The sequence below is a fragment of the Macaca nemestrina genome, chromosome 7 (assembly GCF_043159975.1).
Source record: "Macaca nemestrina isolate mMacNem1 chromosome 7, mMacNem.hap1, whole genome shotgun sequence".
NCBI classification, from domain to species: Eukaryota; Metazoa; Chordata; class Mammalia; order Primates; family Cercopithecidae; genus Macaca; species Macaca nemestrina.
The window spans coordinates 68,894,204-68,915,488 of record NC_092131.1 but is presented as its reverse complement, the minus strand read 5'-3'; the positions used below and the strand labels follow the sequence as shown (position 1 = coordinate 68,915,488).

The 21,285-nt window shown below is 39.3% G+C and overlaps 1 protein-coding gene across 4 annotated transcripts in view; it reads left to right on the top strand.

The window, feature by feature from the left end:
* The first annotated feature begins 211 nt into the window (after window positions 1-211).
* LOC105478019 (MIA SH3 domain ER export factor 2) overlaps window positions 212-21,285 on the top strand; it is a 144,750-nt gene continuing 123,676 nt past the window's right edge. For all 4 annotated transcript variants that reach the window (XM_011734992.3, XM_011734990.3, XM_011734991.3 and 1 more), the window contains exons 1-6: window positions 212-517; window positions 3,199-3,332; window positions 6,940-7,026; window positions 13,397-14,627; window positions 19,864-20,082; window positions 20,187-20,287. In XM_011734992.3, coding sequence (XP_011733294.2) covers window positions 403-517; window positions 3,199-3,332; window positions 6,940-7,026; window positions 13,397-14,627; window positions 19,864-20,082; window positions 20,187-20,287 — 1,887 coding nt within the window. In that variant the 5' untranslated portion in view covers window positions 212-402. The remainder of the gene's footprint in view (window positions 518-3,198; window positions 3,333-6,939; window positions 7,027-13,396; window positions 14,628-19,863; window positions 20,083-20,186; window positions 20,288-21,285) is intronic.

The following is a 21,285-nucleotide window of genomic DNA, read 5'->3' as shown; positions in this document are numbered from 1 at the left end:
CTGCAAGCTCCGCCTCCTGGGTTCACGCCATTCTCCTGCCTCAGCCTCCTGAGTAGCTAGGACTACAGGCGCCCGCCACCGCGCCCGGCTAATTTTTTGTATTTTTAGTAGAGACGGGGTTTCACTGTGGTCTCGATCTCCTGACCTTGTGATCCGCCCGCCTCGGCCTCCCAAAGTGCTGGGATTACAGGCTTGAGCCACCGCGCCCGGCCAGTGTTTGTCTTTCAAGTTAAACCAACAAGTCGGTAGAAAAATGTAGTTATCAAGAAATTTTTAAAACTTCAACCCTTTTTCTCTTATATTTAGTAAAGAGAGTAAAATATCTCCTGTTTTGGCTGACATCTCTACAGCCTGAACAATTGGCTTAAACCTCACTTGGGATTCCTGGTTGCTTGTTTTAGCATGGAGAAACTTGGCGTCCACAGAATCTTTCTTCTGGCTATTTCTCTGACAAAGTGTCTGGAAAGTACAAAACTGCTGGCAGACCTGAAAAAATGTGGTGACTTGGAATGTGAAAGTAAGTTTGCTTCCCCCGCTTCTTCTCCTCCTAAACTGGGGCTCCGAAATGACATAAAATCTTATTGTGGTCATGCATGATAAAAATGAGTACTGGTATCATTGAGAAATATTTGCATTATGAAGCATAGCTTGGTGTAAAAAAGAAATGTTGGAAGCAAAGCATTTTGTGATAGTATTTAATACAAATATACAAACAGCAAAAATCAGTCTGCTATAGAAATATATCAGAAGTTAAAATGATATTAATTCATACCTCAAAAACAAACTAATCAGCCCTTTTACTATTTTTAAAGATAAATCTGGGAGTCTCTGAGCCTATTCTGGCTCAGAAGGCTGCCCCATTAAAAAAAAAAAAAGGATAAATCTAATTAATTCACATAAAAAAAGACATCAGGCTAATTTGATAATCTTTTATTTACAAAAGCCTTTTACTTTTTAGTTTCTGTTTCACACACAGAACTTTCTGATTCTCATGACGTTCCTAAAAAGTGTTCTTATTTCAAACCATCATGATTTATTCTTCTAAACCTTATCAAATGTTAATCATTTCTGTGTTATTTATTATGTAAAAATACTGAAACCAGGGTTAGAATATAAATTTTTTATTTATATCATTGAATATAAAGCTTTTTTTTACTGTAAATGGAAATTAATTTCCATTCTATTAAGAACTAATTTTCTGTTATTCTATGGTGCAAAATAAATTATATCCCAATATATTAGAGTTGCTTTAAATAAGTTATTTTTCCTTTTGTTTTTATGTTATAATAAATATGTATTTTTTCTCTCGCAGCAAAATCAAGAGTTGCTTTAAATAAATTCTACCTTTTTGTTCTTTTTTTCTGAGATGGAGTCTTGCTCTGTCACCCAGGCTGGAGTGCAATGGCACCATCTCGACTCACTGCAACCTCCGCCTCACAAGTTCTCCTGTCTCAGCCTCCAGGTGCACAACACCACACCTGGCTAATTTTTTGTATTGTAGTAGAGACGGGATTTCACTGTGTTGCCCAGCCTGAGCTCAGGGAATCCACCCGCCTCAGCCTCCCAAAGTGCTAGGATTACAGGCATGAGCCACTGCGCCTGGCTGTGAGAATTACTTCTAATTTGTAACATGAAAATTAAAAATGGAAAACATTATTAGTATAAACATAAATAATTTATAAGTAATAATTTTGAGTAAACATTCTTCCTTAACTTTTTGGACATATAACGTAATATGTAGAGAAGTTTGCTACATGATGTTTTATTGTCATAATAATCTTTTGGCTGGGTGTAGTGGCTTGCACCTCTAATCCCAGCACTTTGAGAGGCTGAAGTGGGAGGATCACTTGAGTCCAGGAGTTTGAGACCAGCCTGGGCCACATAGTGAGACCTCATCTCTACAAAAAATAAAAAAAGTTAGCTGAGCATGGTGGCACAAGCTATAGTCCCAGCTACTAGGGAGACTGAGGGTGGAGGATGGCTTAAACCTGGGAAGTGGAGGCTGCAGTCAGCTATCATTATGCCACTGCACTCTAGCCTAGGCAACAGAACAAGACTCTGCCTCAAAAAATATATATATAAAGAAAAAAAAAGTCTTTCTTTCCCTCTTTATATTACAACATCATTTTAGTTTTCTTAAGGCCAGACATAGAACCTGAAAAGGGAACATTCAAATTTATAGAAATTTATGATGTTATTTTAACTTTAATTGCATGACAATAAAAATATCTTGTTTTACACATGTCAGTATAATTATAATAGATAATATGGTGTGTATATTACTTCATGTGTTGAACTGCTGAATCTGGCATATGTGGCTGTGATTCGTTCATAGTTATTGAGGGCCTACTACATGTTGGGTTGGATGGGGGGCAGGTGCTATGCATCTAAGGAGAATAAAATGAGATGTAAGATAAGTTTCTTCCCCTTCAGAAAATTTAATTTTAGTGAACGATGACAAGACAGGTTAAATGAAACAGTAAATAGTGATGCAGCCTAGTAAGGATAATAGGTAATATTAAAGTTCAGAGAAAGGGCAATCGGAGTAGGTTGGAATAATCAGGCTGTCTCACAGAGGAAGCAGGGCATGACTTAAGCATGAAGGGGCAAACAGGTGTCTAGACTGGGGAAAGGACAGAAAGAAAAGCTCAGAATAAGGAAGGAGATTTTGCAGTGAGAAGAACCTCAGGGCAAATCAGGCTCCACTGGGGTTGTGTGACCAATTCTCTGAGCCTTCACTAAAGACTCATTTGTTAGACTGAGATGAAATTATTTACCTCATAGGTCTGTTTTAAGGATTTAATAAAATAAAAATATGAGAGCAATTATCATAATGCCTAGAATATGGTAAGTGCCAGGAAGAAAACTGATTACCTTTTTTCCTTTCCTACAGACTAGAGAATGATGATGATACGTTCCAGGGACAATGGATAAACAAGCTTGAGTGTAGCCAAGTCTGTGTGAAGGGATAGGAGGAGGTTCTTTCAAAGAGAGAAAGGGGACCAGGTTATGGACAGCCTTGGATACCAGGCCCAAAGGCTTAGACTCTCTAAGGCTACGTAGGTTTTTGAGGCCATAAATGATATAAAGATATTAGCATTTGGAAACATATAGGATGGATTGGAAGAGAGCAAGATGAAAGGGGAGAAATAACATTTTAATTTAATGTGTGTGTTTTTCTTTACATGTTTTACATAGCTTTAATAAGCAGAGTCTCAGCCATGAGAGATTACAGAGGACCTGACTGCAGATACCTGAACTTCACTAAGGGAGAAGAGATATCTGTTTTTGTTAAACTTGCAGGAGAAAGGGAAGATTTGTGGGCAGGAAGTGTAAGTAACTACTTTTAAAAATTGAATGCAGAATAAATGACCAACTTGCACAAGGATTCCTTTTCTTTTCTTTTCTTTTCTTTTCTTTTCTTTTCTTTTCTTTTCTTTCTTTTTGTTTTGTTTTCTTTGGAAACAGGAAACTGGGCCTGACTCTGTTGCCCAGGCTGGAGTGCAGTGGTGTGATCACAGCTCACTACAACTTCCAACCTCCATGTCCTGAGTTCAAGCCATCCTCCCACCTCAGCCTCCTGAGTAGCTAGGACTACAGGTGTGTGTCACCATGTCCGGCTAATTTTTGTATTCTTGGTAGAGACAGCGTTTCACTCTGTTGCCCAGGCTAGTCACGAACTCTTGAGCTAAAGTAATCTGTCTGCCTCGCCCTCCCAAAGTTCCAGGATTACAGGTGTGAGCCACCGCACCCAGCCAAGGATACCTGCTTTTCATCTTTAAAGAAATGTTAAGAATTTCAAAACACAGTATATATATTAAAAACCCTTAACATATTTAAACAAACAAAAAATGGTCATGTTTAGTGGGAGTTCCAGTATTTCTATAAAAGAGGCTTTTTGGGAAGGCAGTATAGTTGGGATGGAGGGCTAAGAGAATGCCTAGAATTCTTGAATTTATTTTTACATTGCATGCATCATTTTTAAAATTAGATTTTTATATTTATTTGGAGGGACTTTATATTATGGGATGGCTAGGCAACCCCAGTCATTTCTTGGTGCTGCCAAAGGTCAAGGTTTTTTTTTTCGTTTTTTTTTTTTGTTGTTTGTTTGTTTTTTGAGACAAAGTCTCGTTCTTGTTGCCCGGGCTGGAGTGCAGTGGTGCAATCTCTGCTCACTGCAACCTCCGCCTCCCGGGTTCAAGCAATTCTCCTGCCTCAGCCTCCTGAGTAGCTGGGATTACAGGCGCATACCACCACGCCTGGCTAATTTTTGTATTTTTAGTAGAGATGGGGTTTCACCATGTTGGTCAGGCTGGTCTCAAACTCCTGACCTCAGGTGATGCACCTGCCTTGGCATCCCAAAGAGCTGGGATTACAGGCGTGAGCCACTGCACCCCGCCAATGGTCAAGTTGTAAAGAGACTGCAAAGTTTTAGTTAATCAGATTAAAAGACATTTCTTTCTGAGCAAATGAAGGGCTGAGTTGTTATTGAAGAGATCCCCAGAAAGGTTGGTAGCGTAGGGAAGCTAGGTGTATAAGTTTTGTTTGTTTGTTTGTTTGTTTTTGAGACAGAGTCTCGCTCTGTCACCCAGGCTGGAGTGCAGTGGTGCGATTTCAGCTCACTGCAACCTCTGCTTCCCGGGTTCAAGCGATTCTCCTGCCTCAGCTTCCTGAGTAGCTGGGATTACAGGTGCCTGCCACCACGCCCGACTAATTTTTGTATTTTTAGTAGTGGCGGGGTTTCATCATGTTGGCCAGGCTGGTCTGGAACTCCTGACCTCAGGTGATCCACCTGTCTTGGCCTCCCAAAGGGCTGGGATTACAGGCGTGAGCCACCGCACCTGGCCCTACATGTGTAAGTTTTTTATAGAAAAAAATAACAGCTCAGGTCAGGTGCGGTGGCTCACACTTGTAATATCAGCACTTTGGGTGGGCGGATTGCTTGAGGCCGGGAGTTTGAGACCAGCCTGGACAACATGGCGAAACCTCATCTCTACTAAAAATATAAAAATTAGCTGGGTGTAGTAGTGCATGCCTGTAAACCCAGCTACTTGAGAGGCTAAAGTGGGAGGATCGCTTGAGCCCGGACGTAGAGGCTGCAGTGAACCGTGATTGCACCACTGCACTCCAGCCTGGTACAAAGTGAGACCCTGTCTCAAAAAAAAAACAAAAAACAAAAAAATAAAAACAAACAAAAACAAAAAAATAAAAAAGACAACCCAGCTGAGAGAGCCTTTTATTTGGCCCAAAGCTTTAGTATGCTGAAATTTCTAGAAGGTTAAATAATCTCTGAATATATAACATGGGAAAATCAATGATTAATACTTTCCATTGAAAAAAGGTTTCTCTTTGATTGTATCATTATGGTTTATAATGCAAAGGTGCTATGATAAGTACTTTTACTCCCAAGCTGAACAAACATGATAGACTTGATACATATATCACTTCCATATTACATATGCACCAGACCTCTTCTTTTGTATAGCCCCTGTGGTCACTGTTTGAAGGAGCAGATTTTATTTAAAAATTCTCCTTTACCATCAGGGGCTATAGGACTGGACTTCTAGTTGTCACTGGCCAGAATTGCTTGTCTGGCCTCTGCAGTTCCCAACTTGCCCTATTGCTTCTGGTGCCTTTAAAATGCCAATCTAAGGCCAGGCGTGGTGGCTCATGCCTGTAATCCCAGTGCTTTGGGAAGCTGAAGCAGGAGGAACACTTGAGGCCAAGAGTTTGAGACCAGCCTGGGCAGCATAGCAAGAATACACACACACACACACAACACACACACACAAATTAGTGGGGTGTTTACATGTCTGTAGTCCTAGCTACTTTAGAGGCTGAGGGAGGCTGAGGCAGGACGACAGCTTGAACCCAGGAGTCAGAGGTTACAGTGAGCTATGATTGCACTGCTGCACTCCAGGCTGGGCACAGAGCAAGACTCTGCCTCTATTAAAAAATGAAAACGAAAAAACAATCTATGTCTTGAATTCATTGGAGGCATCCAATGCAGCCGTACAAAAAGTGGCATCTTAGATGTCACAAAAGTCAAAGAAAGCATTCTTTTTTATTTACTATATGTGAACATAATGGTTCCACATAAAAGCAATGTTTAATGTGTGGAGCCAGGGCGAAGTTTTAGGCACATTTACTTTTGTGCATTTGATGTTTAGTTCATGCAGTTAGCTGTTTAAGAAACCACACTGTGGACCCACAGGCTGTCAGTTTCCAAATAGTTACAGCTATGGAGAGCTGGACAAATCACAGTTGAGGTACCAAGGTGCTGGAGTACACGACCAAAAGAAATACGTTCTTTAAAACTTCAACAGGGTTAGGAAATGGGCTGAGGGTGGCTGTGTAAAACATTCACCCTTGGGGGACAATCTGCCTTGCTTGAACTGGGTTAAGAGGATCTCTGTTATTAAGGTAGCCCCAGAAAAGTAGAATGGAACCAAATCCTCCCTGTAGGAATTGTAGACCTTTACTATCTTGATGAATCCATTTGTGGCCCTTCAGAGTTTAAACCGCCTGTCTGATTTTAACATCCTGAAAACATTGAATATGTCACTACTCCATCTAGCTTGGCTACCGCCACCATTGCCTTGCCTTTTGATATCCCAGGTCTACTCGTGTAAATCTGCAGTTGACCTGGACAGGAAAGGTTGTTAAAGAACAGAAAAAGGAATAAAATGAGTAAGTGGAACAGGTTTCTTTCTGAAGTTTGAAACAGCGACATTTTACCATTTGGCTCTTTGTTCCTTAAATAAATGCTCTTCTTTTGAATAACAAAATATGATTTTACTCTCTTTTATATGGAAATTGATTGTCAATGTTTGCGATTTGGAGTAGATGAAAGCCAAGGACATGGGACAAAATTAGGTTCAATAATTATTATTGCTTTGATCATTCTTCCTCGATGGTCTTTGTTCTTCATTTTGACAGAAAGGAAAAGAGTTTGGATATTTTCCCAGAGATGCTGTCCAGATTGAAGAGGTGTTCATATCTGAGGAAATTCAAATGTCCACTAAAGTGAGTAAACTCATTCTCAGTTGTTAATTGAATTTAAAATTTCTTGGTTAAAACAGTTTTCCCCAGTATCAGTGCCTATTGGTTATGTACCTTTTATAGTGAATGCATGAAATAGTTGACCTGAGAACTTGCTCTAGGAATAGCTTGAGCTTGAATAAAATTAAGTAAGACAAATTTGGTGACAGTAAAAGATTTTGCTTTCTGAAAAATTAACAGACAGGCAGTAGAGTGTAGTTGTTAAGAGCATGGATTCTGGAGATGGACTGAGTTCAAAGTCTGACTCAACCACTTACAAGCTATGTGGCCTGGTGTGCCTCAATTTCCTTATCTGTAAAGTGGAGGTGCTGAGTATAATACAGTGCTACTTCACATATATTGAAGAATAAATGAGTATATGTAAAGTACATAGAAGAGCACTAAGTGCTCAGTAAGTGTTAGATATTATTACTAATGCTATTGTCTTACTAAGATAAAAGTTTATTTTCCACCACACTCGTTAGTCTCATATCTGCACATCCTCTTTTGCTGTTGGAGTTTTTCATGAGCATGATAATGTTGGGCTTCAAGGGAATCAGGAGGTGACTTTTCAATTAATAAATTTGGTTAGCCCATTTAATTCAGATTCTAGCTTAAGCCAATTTACCTTAAATGAGGTCAGTGAGAAGGGAGTCTATCTAGTTAAACAAACTGCCTATTTTCTGGCTCTTTCCCATCACAAACTCTGGGATTAGCTGTCTATTTACTATATAATAATTGGTCCTGTCAGTTCTATTTATAAAATATATCTGGAGTATATTGTCTTCTCTTCAATTCCATTTTCACTATCACCCTAATTCAAGGCACCATCATCTCTTGGCTGGAACACAGTGGTACAATCAAACTGTACTATAGCCCAGAATTCCTGGGGCTCAAGCAATCCTCCCATCTCAGCCTCACCAATGGTTGGGATTACAGGTGTGCCACCACAAGCAGCTTCATCTATTGATTAGAATACTACCATAGCCTTCTAACTATACTCTTTGTCTATACTTTTGCCCTTTTTCAATCCATTCTCCAAACAATAATGAATCTTGTAAAAACAAAAAATCAGATTATGTCATTCCTTTAAAGCCCTTTAGTGGCTTTTCACTGGACCTGGAATAAAACCCAGACTTCTTACCCTGGCTTCACAGTCCCACATGATCTGCTCCTGCCTCCCTTGCTGACCCTGTCTCTGGTGCCATTCTCCCGTCACTCACCACGATCGTGGCCAATCTGGACTTTTGACTGTTCTTAGAACATGCCAAGCTCTTTTGCAGCCCGGGGACCCAAACAGGCTATTTCTTCTGGTTGGAATGCTTTCCCCAAACACTTCACTTGGCTAGTTCTTTCTTATCCTTTAGGCCTGAGATTAAACATCAGTGCCTCCTAGGAAACTTTTGGAAGCAAAGGATATGTTTCAATATCTGGATTGTGGTGATGGTAAAACAAGTGTATACATTTGTTCAAATGTGTACATTCATTATATGCAGTTTATGTATACCAATTATACCTCAATAAAACTGAAATGAAAGTATGTTGAGTTTGAAAATTAAAAATAAAAACCAGTGCGTTGGAGAGGCCTTCCATGATGATTCTAAAGGAATTGTTGCTTCTTAATCACAGTTTTCTATTTATTTTCTTCATAGCACTTATTGCAATTCTTTTTTTCTTTCTTTCTTTTTTTTTTTTTTTGAGGTGGAGTTTCGCCTCTTATTGCCCAGGCTGGAGTACAATGGCACAATCTCTGCTCACTGCAACCTCCATCTCCTGGGTTCAAGTGATTCTCCTGCCTCAGCCTTCCAAGTAGCTGGGATTACAGGGGCCTGCCACCACGCCCGGCTAATTTTTGTATTTTTAGTAGAGACGGGGGTTTCACCATGTTGGTCAGGCTGGTCTCGAACTCCTGACCTCAAGTGATCCATCCGTCTTGGCCTCCCAAAGTGCTGGAACTACAGGTGTGAGCCACTGCACCCGTCCTCATTTATTGCAATTTACAATTAGTTTTTTCTATTGTTTACTGCAGAATCCCAGCACCTAGCACAGTGCCATGCACAAAGTAAGTGCACAGATGCCCCAAATTCTTATATCAAGTTCCCTGGGAAACAGATATTGAAATGAATCTTTGCATCCAAGAAGTTTGCTGGGTAGTTTGGGAATAGCACCTGTGAAGGAACAAAAGAAAAAGCAGGACTTGGCTGGGCCCGGTGGCTCACGCCTGTAATCCCAGCACTTTGGGAGGCCGAGACAAACACACAAACAAACAAACAAAAACAACGAAAAAGAAAAAGAAAAAAGAAGCATGACTGGGCAGACAGAGAAGTTGAATTGTGATGTAGTTGCAGTGAAGGTCTCAGTTGATTTCCTAAGGAGCTCTGGAGCTGGAATTGCCCTTCAGAGTTGTCTTTAATAGAGAGAGAGGCAAGACGATTGGGCCTTTTATCCCCACATTTCTGGTTGTATCTGGGGTACTGTAACTTTGGGCTGGGATATGCGACTATTTACTAGAGATAGTTACTATTCTAAACGCTTGACTTATTTAATCCTCACAACACCTCGGTAAAATAGGTACTGTCATTATCCCTGGAGGATTCAAGGAGGAAAGTTCTCTCTGAAAGTCAGATGAAAAGTCAACTTGCAAAAGGAAGATTAATACGTGAAAAGGCATACAAATTTATTTGATCACAATTTTACGTGACACAGGAATCTTCAGAATGGAGAACCAGGCTGGGCGTGGTGGCTCACACCTGTAATCCCAGCACTTTGGGAGGCCAAGGCAGGTGGATCACCTGAGATCAGGAGTTCAAGACCAGCCTGACCAATATGGTAAAACCACATCTCTACTAAGAATACAAAAATTAGCCAGGCGTGGTGGCGTGCGCCTGTTTTCCCAGCTACTTGGGAGGCTGAGACAGGAGAATTGCTTGAACCCGGGAGGCAGAAGTTGCAGTGAGTGGAGATCATGCCACTGCACTCCAGACTGGGCGATAGAGCGAGACTCCATCTCAAAAAAACAAACAAAAAAAAGAATGAAGACCCGAAGATACAGAGGAAACTGTCCATTTTTATGCTTAGCTTCAGTAACGTATGGATAGCCATGTAGAGATATGACTGAACAAAAAGGGTGTGATCTAATTCAGTAGACTGAGTGGGGGAACCCAGAAAGGCCTGTCTGTCTAGAATCTCCTTGGCTTTGCTGAGCATGCATTGCATCTTTCTGGTTATAGGGCAGGGCCTTCCCTGGAATGGGGGTCTTATGCCCTACAATCAAACAAGGTAGGTCAGAGAATTTATGAATAGCTTTGCATAGAAAAGAGGAGGAAACATTAGAGTAATAATTTTAGATTATATGGCTGGCTTTGGAGAAAAGGGGTTCTTGTTTCTATGAGCTGCCTTGGGAAAGCGGGATTCTACTTTCTATGACTAGCCTCGGGGGAAAATGAGACTGAGAGGTGGGGAATAGGAGAAGGTCAGAGAAGAATTTTGCTTCTGATGTCTTCATTTTGGGGGTATTTCTGAGCCCCAACATCCCCATCTTACAGATGAAGGAGACTGAGGCATAGAAAGATCATAAAATTCACCCAAGGGCACAGAGGTAGTAGATGGCATTGAACCCAAAGGGTTTGACTCCAGAGTCTGTTCTTAATCATGGACTAGACTGTAGTGCCAAGCGTATATTATAAAATTGCAATTCTGAAGCTTATTCTTTAAAAAATCTGAACGTTATCCTCATTTCATAATGGTAATATCTAAAGGCAGCACACATCACTATTTCTAACATTCAGATTAAAAAAAAGTCTTCATCATGTTTCTTCTTAATGATTTGGTTGTTCTGTGAGATGGACAAGTAGATCCTCACTTCCATTGGCTGTATGCAATATCTCAATAAATGAAGCCAAATTGTTTCAGTGCAACTTTTTTTTTTTTTTAATAGGATCTAACTCTGTTGCCCAGGCTGGAGTGCAGTGGCACAATTATAGCCCACTGGAGCCTCAACCTCCCAGGCTCAAGTGATCTTCCCACCTCAGCCTCCAGAGTAGCTGGGACTACAGCGCATGCCACTATGCCTGGCTAATTTTTGTATTTTTTTTTTTTTGTACAGACAGAGTTTCTCCATGTTGCCCAGGCTGTTTATAAACTCCTGGGCTCAAGGAGTCTGCCTACCTCACCCTCCCCAAACGCTGGGATTACAGGCGTGGGCCACCACACCTAGCTAACTTTTTTTTTTTTTTTTAAAAGACAGGATCTTGCCCTGTTGCTTAGGCTGGAATGAAGTGGTGCAACCATGGCTCACTGCAGCCTTGACCTCCTGGTCTCAAGCACTCCTCCTACCTTGGCCTCCCAAAGTGCTGGGATTACAGGCATGAGCCACTGTGTCCAGCCTTTTGGTGCAACTTTAACCAAGTTTTCACGCTTTAGAGCAGAGGTCCAATCTTTTGGCTTCCCTGGGCCACACTGGAAGAAGAATTGTCTTCTGCCACACATAAAATACCCTAACAATAATATAGCTGATGAGCTAAAAAGAAATATTGCAAAAAAATCCCATAATATTTTTTAAAAGTTTATGAATTTTTGTTGGGCCACATTCAAAGCCATCTTAGGCTGCATGCAGCCTGTAGGCTGCAGGTTGGACAAACTTGCTTTAGAGTCTCTGGTCTGTCTGAGATATAACCATATGCTGTGAAATTCCCCTCTGTCTTAGTCAATGCTGTGCTGCTATAACAGAATAGCAGAGACTGGATAACTTATAAAGAAAATAAATTTATTTCTCACAGTTCTGAAGGCTGAGAAGTCTTCTTGTTGCAACATCTCATACTGGAAGGCAAGATGGGGAAAAACGCTGGTGAGAGAGAGCAAGACAGGTGCTGAACTAGTGGTCCTTTTATAAGGGAACCCACTCCTGTGATAATAAGCCCACTCACGCAGTAATGGCATTAATCCTACTCATTCTGCCCTTATGGACTGATCACCTCTCACCAGACCTCACCTGTCAACAATATTGCATTTGGGATTCAGTTTCCAATATATGGTTTTTGGGGACACAGTCAAACCATAGAACCCTACCTCAAATCACTGCAAAGATGCATGTGTTCAGTCAGTGTGTTCTTAGGAGGTGCAAAATTTTGTGGATATGCATGCCTTTTCATGAGATTTTGTTTGCAGAATACACTGAAAGCCTTGATTGTCTCTGCTTCTCAAAAATTCCAACTGTTTGAAATAAATTTTATTTATTTATTTTTTTGAGACGGAGTCTCACTCTGTTACCCAAGCTGAAGTGCAGTTGTGAGATCTTGTCTCACTGCAACCTCTGCCTCCCGGGTTCAAGCAATTGTCCTGCCTCAGCCTCCCGAGAAGCTGGGACTACAGGTGACCACCACCATGCCTAGCTAATTTTTGTATTTTTTTAGTAGAGATGGAGTTTCGCCATGTTGGCCAGGCTGGTCTTGAACTCCTGAGCTCAGGCAATCCACTCGCCTGAGCCTCCCAAAGTGCTGGGATTACAGGCGTGAGCCACCATGCCTGGCCCCAAAATTTCAACTATTTAATAACAAATAAATCATAATGAGCCTGGTGTGGTGGCTCACATCTGTAATCCCAGTGCTTTGGGAGGCTGAGGTGGGATGATTGCTTGAGGCCATAAGTTCAAGAGAAGCCTGAGCAAAATAGCGAGACTCCATCTTCACAAAAGATTTTTTTAATTAGCTGGGTATAATATCAGCTACTTCGGAGGCTGAGGAGGGAGGTTCACTCGAACCCTGGAGTTCAAGCAAGCTGTGAGCTGTGCTCCACCCTGGACAGCAGAGCAAGACCCTGTCTCTAAAAACAAACAAACAAAGAAACAAAAAGCCATAATGTAAAAGGTTTTTCATTTAGGTTTACATACTTAGCCTCGAAGTGAGTTGTGATATAAATATTTGAGTTTTTGCTCTGCTCTTGAGCTAGTCATGTGTCTTGGGAAAATCACAGTCATCCTTTTTACTTTCTTCTTTTTTCTTTTTTTTTGTCCCCCAGGCTGGAGTACAGTGGCACGATCTCAGCTCACTGTAAGCTCCACCTGCTGGGTTCACACCATTCTCCTGCCTCAGCCTCCCAAGTAGCTGGGACTACAGGTGCTTGCCACCAAGACTGGCTAATTTTTTGTATTTTTAGTCGAGACGGGGTTTCATCGTGTTAGCCAGGATGGTCTCGATCTCCTGACCTCATGATCCGCCTGCCTCAGCCTCCCAAAGTGCTGGGATTACAGGCGTGAGCCACCAGGCACGGCCCACAGTCATCCATTTTAAATGACTCAGGGAGAAACAAGGAGCTCTAGTACATTCATGTTAATCACATGTATATTTTTTACTTTTAGGAATCTGACTTTCTTTGTCTTCTTGGAGTAAGTTACACATTTGACAATGAAGATAGTGAATTAAACAGTGATTATGGTGAAAATATATATCCTTTTGAAGAAGATAAAGATGAAAAATCTAGTATATATGAAGGTGATTTTCAGCTAGAACCTGGATTTTATGCAATTTACGAAAGTACTTTGTTTGAAGACCAATTTCCAGCATTAGAGGCTCCTGAAGATATCGGAAGTACCAGTGAATCAAAAAACTGGGAGGAAGCAGTTGTTGAAAGTGTGGAACAGGATCATATTCCAGAAGTGCATGTCCCACCATCTTCAGCTGTGCCTGGACTCAAAGAATGGTTTGGATTGAGAGGAGAACAAGCTGAAGAGAAGGCTTTTGAATCAGTTATTGAACTTGTACAAGAAAGCTCATTTCGAAGTAGAAAAATAGCAGTGGAAGATGAGAATGACCTAGAGGAATTAAACAATGGTGAGCCTCAAACAGAACATCAGCAAGAATCTGAATCAGAAATTGATTCAGTGCCAAAGACGCATTCTGAACTGGCATCTGAGTCAGAGCACGTTCCCAAACCTCAACCCACTGGTTGGTTTGGTGGTGGATTTACAAATTATTTAGGTTTTGGAGATGAGGATACAGGGCTTGAATTATTAGCTGAAGAAAGCAATTCACCACTACAAGATTTTCCCAATTCCATATCATCTGATAAAGAAGACACAGTTCCATGTACAGAAATATTAATAGAAAAAAAAGACACAATCACTAATGATAGCTTGAGTCTCGAGCCAAGTTGGTTTGATTTTGGTTTTGCTATGCTAGGCTTTGCATATGCCAAGGAAGACAAAATTATGTTAGATGACAGGAAAAATGAAGAAGATGGTGGGGCAGGTGAACATGAATATCTTCTAACAAATGAATTAGACCCTGAAAAAGAACAAGAAATAGAAATGATACAAATTATGGAAACAGAAGATCAAATAGACAAGAAACCAGTCTTAGAAAAAACAGATGAATCAGATGCCATACCATATTTGAAAAAGTTCTTGTATAATTTTGACAACCCTTGGAACTTCCAGAACACTCCGAAGGAAACGGAATTGCCATTTCCCAAACAGACACTGGATCAAAATAACGTAATTGAAAATGAAGAAACTGAAGAATTTTCCATTGATAATTATCCCACAGATAATACAAAAGTTATGATGTTCGAAAGTTCATACAATCCGTCAGGTTGGTATGAAAATATTTATATTAGAATTTATTTTATTTTTAAACATAATTTATTTTCAAAAGTGCAAATCAGATGAAAAAGTCCAGGAATCTGCCTTTTTTAAAATACTTAGCTCTTTCTTTTTTTTCTTTCTTTTTTTTTTTTTTGAGACGGAGTCTCGCTCTGTCGCCCAGGCTGGAGTGCAGTGGCCGGATCTCAGCTCACTGCAAGCTCCGCCTCCCGGGTTCACGCCATACTCCTGCCTCAGCCTCCCGAGTAGCTGGGACTACAGGCGCCCGCCACCTCGCCCGGCTAGTTTTTTTGTATTTTGTAGTAGAGACGGGGTTTCACCGTGTTAGCCAGGATGGTCTCGATCTCCTGACCTCGTGATCCGCCCGTCTCGGCCTCCCAAAGTGGTGGGATTACAGGCTTGAGCCACCGCGCCCGGCCTTCTTTTTTTTTTTGAGACAGAGTTTCACTCTTGTTGCCCAGGCTGGAGTGTAATGGCGTGATCTCAGCTCACCACAACCTCCACCTACCAGGTCCTGGTTCAAGCAGTTCTCCTGCCTCAGCCTCCTGAGTAACTGGGATTATAGGCACACACCACCACACCCAGCTAATTTTTGTGTTTTTAGTAGAGAGGGGCTTTCACCATGTTGGCCACACTGGTCTCGAACTCCTGACCTCGTGATCCTCCCACCTCAGCCTCCCAAAGTGCTGTGATTACAGGCGTGAGTCACCATGCCCGGCTCAAAATGCTTAGCTCTTTCATCAATTTCTGGTTTACACTGGAATTTAGATCTTAATATTATAAAATAAAATCTCAACAGAAAAACAATGACTGGAGATCTAAAGATGTTCCAGGAAAATCTTAAAGTATTTTACAATAAATTTTAATTTTTATCAAAATATTGTATGTAAATAGTTTAAAATTTGAAATAGTGCTAAGGTATTTTTTTTTTTTTTTGACAATAGCAATGTCTGTTCCCTCCATCTACCTCCACTTCCACTGCTTTCCCAGAGACAATAATTTTCTTTTCTTGTTTTTAAAGCAGTATCTTTTTAGTATTTAAGAGTTTTCTAAATCGAATCTTTATACTGTTCTGCTTTGATTACCCTATTTTAGACAATGTCTATTGACTTTCTATTCTGGTAGGTGTGGGTTTTCTCATTCACATTCACTTTTTAGCAATAACACCGTCCCAATACAACTATATTTGAATGGTTTTCTTAGAAACCTAAGCTAAGAGAAACTTTTTTTTTTTTTTTTTTTTTTGAGACAGGGTCTCATTTTATCATCTAAGCTGGAGTGCAGTGGCATGATCTCAGGTCACCACAGCGTCGACCTCCTGGGCTCATGCAATTCTCTCACCTTTGCCTCCCAAGTAGTTGGGACTATGGGCGCGTGCCACCACGACCGCTAATTTTTGCATATTTGTAGAAGCAGGGTTTCATTATATTGCCCATGCTGGTCTCGAACTCCTGAGCTCAAGCGATCTGCCCTACTCAGCCACCCAAACTGCTAGGATTACAGGTGTGAGCCATTGTGCCCGGCCAACTAAGGGAAACTTTAATTAGTTTTGATTCCTAAATTAGATCTTATTCTAGGTCTGTAGTTTTGCTTTTCCTAAGAAGGACTATGATAACAAGAGTTTTCTTTTGTTTTTGTTCTGAGACAAGGTTTCACCCTGTCACCTACGCTGGAGTGCAGTGGTGTGATCACAGTTCACTGCAGCCTCAACCTCCAGGGCTCAACCTATCCCTTGACTTCAGCCTCCTGAGTAGCTGGGACGACAAGTGTGCACCACTACTAGACCCAGCTAATTTATTTTTATATGTTATGGAGATGGAGTCTCCTTATGTTGTCCAGGCTGGTCCCAACTCCTAGGCTCAAGGGATCCTTCCGCTTCAGCCTCTCAAAGTGCTGGGAATACAGGCATGAGCTACTGTGCCCAGCCTGTGATAACAAGGGTTTCTTTTAAGTGTCAATGTAATAAGAAAACTCAAGCAAAAAGAGGGAAAAAGTTTTCAACTTTCTCCCTCAAGTCCCTCAATTCTGAGAGTTCAACAGAGGGCAACAGAAGAGAGCAGACTATAAGATGATACTTTCAGATCTAGATGTCCAGGTATCTAGCAACTCCTATGATTAAAAACATGTGGATTGTTTTTTAAGTAGACAATTTTATAATATGACTTTTTCACATCTCCATCCTTATGACTCTGTGATGGACAGAATATAAATGCAGCAAATATTGACCAATAAATACAAAAACAATTAAACCGTAGAATGACAGAAAACCTTTCACAGGAAGAGGGCAACAAACTCAGAAGGAAACACATTTCCATTAGAACCAGGTGATTTTTTTGAATTTCCAGAACTATATATAATACCTTAGCATTCCCTAAATTGGGAGCTCTCTACTCAACATCCTCAACCAACATATAGATATTTAGATTCTAACCCTTTTCCAAATGAGAAAGGTGCAGGTGTGATGCTTTTTATGACTAAAAAGCTTAGAGACCTTTTTAGGTTGCTAAAGGCTAATTAAAAGGTAAATTCTCTTGTTCTAAACTTGTTAGATCCTAAAGGAATATTTAAGAAAAGGCAGAGCACAGTAATTAGAAGGAAGACAGACTACAACAAAACAATATTAGATACAGAAATCCAGATGATTCCAAAGATTGATATATAAAAATATTTTAGAGCACAATTATAGAAACTCTAGGAATTCAAAAGGATTTCACAAAAAAATCATTTTTGTAAATTTTATTTAGCTGGGAGTGTTGGTGTGCTCCTATAGTCCCAGCTACTTGGAAGGCTGAGGTGGGAGATCGCTTGAGGCTAGATGTTCGAGGCTGGCCTGGACAACACAGTGACACTTTCTCTCTGAAGAAAATATTGGCGGGGTGTGGTGGCTCACGCCTGTAATCCCAGCACGTTGAGAAGCCGAGGCAGGCAGATTACTTGAGGTCAGGAGTTCGAGACCAGCCTAGCCAACATAATGAAACCCCATCTCTACAAAAATACAAAAATTAGCCGGGCATGGTGCTGTGCCCCTGTAATCCCAGCTACTCGGGAGGCTGAGGCATGAGAACCACTTGAACTCGGGAGGCGGAGGTTGCAGCGAGCTGAAATTGCAAAACTGCACTCCAGCCTGGGCAACAGAATGAGACTCAGTCTCATATATATACATATATATACACACACACATACACACACACACACACATATATGAATATTTAAAATTTATCATTTCATATAGAGAAACTGGAAGAATTTCTAAAATTGGTAAATATTTAAATGAGAATAGGATGTTGCTGCAATTTTAACTAGTTTTGAGGAACTTTTATGAAAATATTCAGAAATTCTTTTAAATTTCAGAAAAAAAAGATGTCATATATTAACAAAGTGGGTTATTCCAAAACACTACAATATTAAATAAAAGTTGAATGAAAAACAACCTGAGATCATGCAAAAATTTGTTTTTAAAAAAGTATCCTAAAAGAGAGATTTCTATAAAGTCACAGGCCCTATTTTCTGGATATTAGAGAAAGAATTAAACAGCAAATCTTTTCAGATTTCAACAACTCTTTCAGGGAATAACAAATGAAAACTTGCTGTAATTATAGTCATAAGCAAGATGAATCACTGATCTTGAATCTATGTTTGTGAAAGGCTCAGACTTGAGATAACAACATTTACAGAAAACTAACAAATTGATTTAGGAATTTACAAAACAGGTAAATTAGGGAACAGTTATTTATATTACAATGTGAATAACGATTTTACAAAAGGATTCCAATTGTGCATACTTAAATAATGAGTTTCCCAAGTACAGTTAAATATTAAAAATTATTATTTTATTTGGCTTAAAATTCTGCTAATAAGCAATAATAAAGAAAAGCATATCCATATTTAATGTAAATCTTAAAGCTTAGGTTTAATTGTGTAAATAATACCTAAAAATATAATTAAATATGAAAATAGAATAGGGAATATTCATTTTTCTTATTATATATTTATTTCAAATGCAGTTTAAAACAATATTTTAAAATAATCAATATAGTTATGTATAAATTTGAGTATATTTATTGAATAATCCTTTTATTCTTATAGCATTAAATGTTATTGTAGATCACTACTGGAGTCCTGTATGTACAATAATCTCTTTGAATTCAGACTCCTGATTTGAATGCTTTTAAGTATTATTATCCACAGGTGCTATTACTAAATTACTGATATGTGTTTGCTCAATTGGGACTTTCCTCTTTTAAACAATGATAAATAAATGACAGTGTCAAAGTGCTATGTTAAGACTCATAAGCTCAAAGAGCAAAATTAGACATTGAACAATTCACTTACTACTCTTTATTATTGTTTTTCAGGACCACACTGATACTTTTTTTTAGACATTACACCTTCTGGTTAACAAACGCATACATAGCAGGAATAAAATCTGAAGGGAATCTATGTGTTGCCTTATTCTTAGTCATAGGCTTATATAGTACAACAGAATTGTTGACAGTTATGTTAGTTTTAGGGTTTTTTTTAAAAGTAATTTTTAGGACAAAGAGGCATGTAGAGAATAGAATTACATATAGCTTTTGTAATTCTTCCTTGGCTGAGGAATAAAGAAAAGGCTATGTAGTAGGCTGAATAAAAGCCCCCTAAAAGATGTCTATATCTTAACCCCCAGACTCTGAGAATATATTACTTTACATGGTGGAAAGGACCTTGCAAATGTGATTAGGGACCTTGAAATGGAGAGATTATCCTCGTGTGTCTAATATAATTACAAGGCTCCTTATAAGAGGAACGTAAGTGTATCAGAGTAAGAGAGACAGAAATTAGAAGATGCTACACTGCTGGCTTTGAAAATGGAGGGTGGGGCCATGTGTCAAGGAATGCAGGAGGCCTCTAGAAAGTAGAAAAAGAAAGGAAATGGATTCTGCCCTAGAGCCTCCTGATGGAATGCAGCCTTGCCAACTTCAACACCTTGGTTTTAGAATTTCTGACTTTCAGAACTCTAAGAGGATACATTTGCATTGTTTAAACCACCAAGTTTTGGTAATTTATCTTACTAGCAATAGAAAGGTAACACAGGATACAATTTATGTTTTGGTGTATCCTTTCTTTAACGAAGTATCATAATGACCTACAAAAGTTCAGAAAAAAGACCTGCCTAGAAAACAAAAGGGGAGTCCTCAATAAAGCAAGTATTTGGGAAAAACACATTTCTTTTTATTTATTTGTAGATATGGTCTCTAATATAGAGTTACCTATGAGAATTCACGAAGAAGTACATTTCAAACCCTCATCTTCTAAAGATAGTGATGAAAATTCAAAACCATCAGTAGACACTGAAGGGCCTGCTCTGGTTGAGATAGACAGATCTGTGGAAAATACCCTGCTAAATAATCAGATGGTTTCAACTGATAATTCTTTGTCTTCTCAAAATTATATTTCTCAAAAAGGTAAGAAGCAGGTTATTTATTCTCCAATGCATCAATTAAGGAAGAAATTAGAATCAGAAGTTATATAATATCATGTTAACATATTTTTATTTATAAATCAACAGAAGATGCTTCTGAGTTTCAGATTCTGAAATACTTATTCCAAATTGATGGTTATGATTTCATGAATTCTGCATTTTCATCCATTGTAATTCTTACAGAAAGGGTAAGTTTGCCTTTTAAACCTTTTGCAATAATTTTACCTATTTTGCTAAATATAAGAGTGGCTACAAAATATGTTTGAGTGAATCCTCCCTGTATAATGTTTTTGTAATGTTTCTCTTTCCATGACATCTTACCTGTAAGATTTCTGTTTATATGAATGTTTTGTCAAATGGATATTGATTTTTAAAAACATTTCCCTAAGCTTTGTTGACGTTGACCTTGAGCAGTGTTTGCTTTTTACCTCACCCTCCCCATTTTTCAAATTAGTAAAAATTATGTACGAAATAAGTTAACTCAGGAATAATAGGAACTGGAGCTGGGTATGGTGGTGTGTGTCTGGAGTTACCACTACTTAGGAGGCTGAGGCAGGAAGAGCCTTTGACTGAATATAACAAAGAGAATAAAAGGGAAGAGTGAGCCCAAGGGTTTGAGACCAGTCTGGGCAACGTAGCTAGACCTTATCTCTTAAAAAAAAAAAAAAAAAAAAAACCGAAAATGAAAAGCAACTTGTTTGTATTCAATTGAGAGTTGTAACCTCAAAATGGTATAATGTAGGAGTACAAAAGCAACTAAAATATCAAAATTTAACCAAACTGTAACTGAAATTCCAAATTCTATTGACTTTTTCACTTGTTGTAAATTTTACTATTAAATGAGATATTGCAAAAGGACTAGCTGTAGTACTTGGCATATAAGAGGCCTTTTACAAATGTTGCTTTTCTCATCTATTGCTATGATAGAAATAATTGAGGAAGTGCTTTTATCTTCTTATTTATATTCTAAGCTAAAATTAATAGTGGTTGTCTTCAAGGAGCTCACTGTAGTTGGAGGACACAGATAAAAAGTAATAATTTTAATATAGTGCTGTAATAGTCACAGGGTGCTAGTGATATGCAGGAGTAGCTGCCTAGTAGATTGATTGGGAGGGTTAGGTAGAGAGGGTGAGGAGAAGGAGCCTGGGAGAGTGTCCCAGAGAAGATCATATTTGAGCTGATTTTG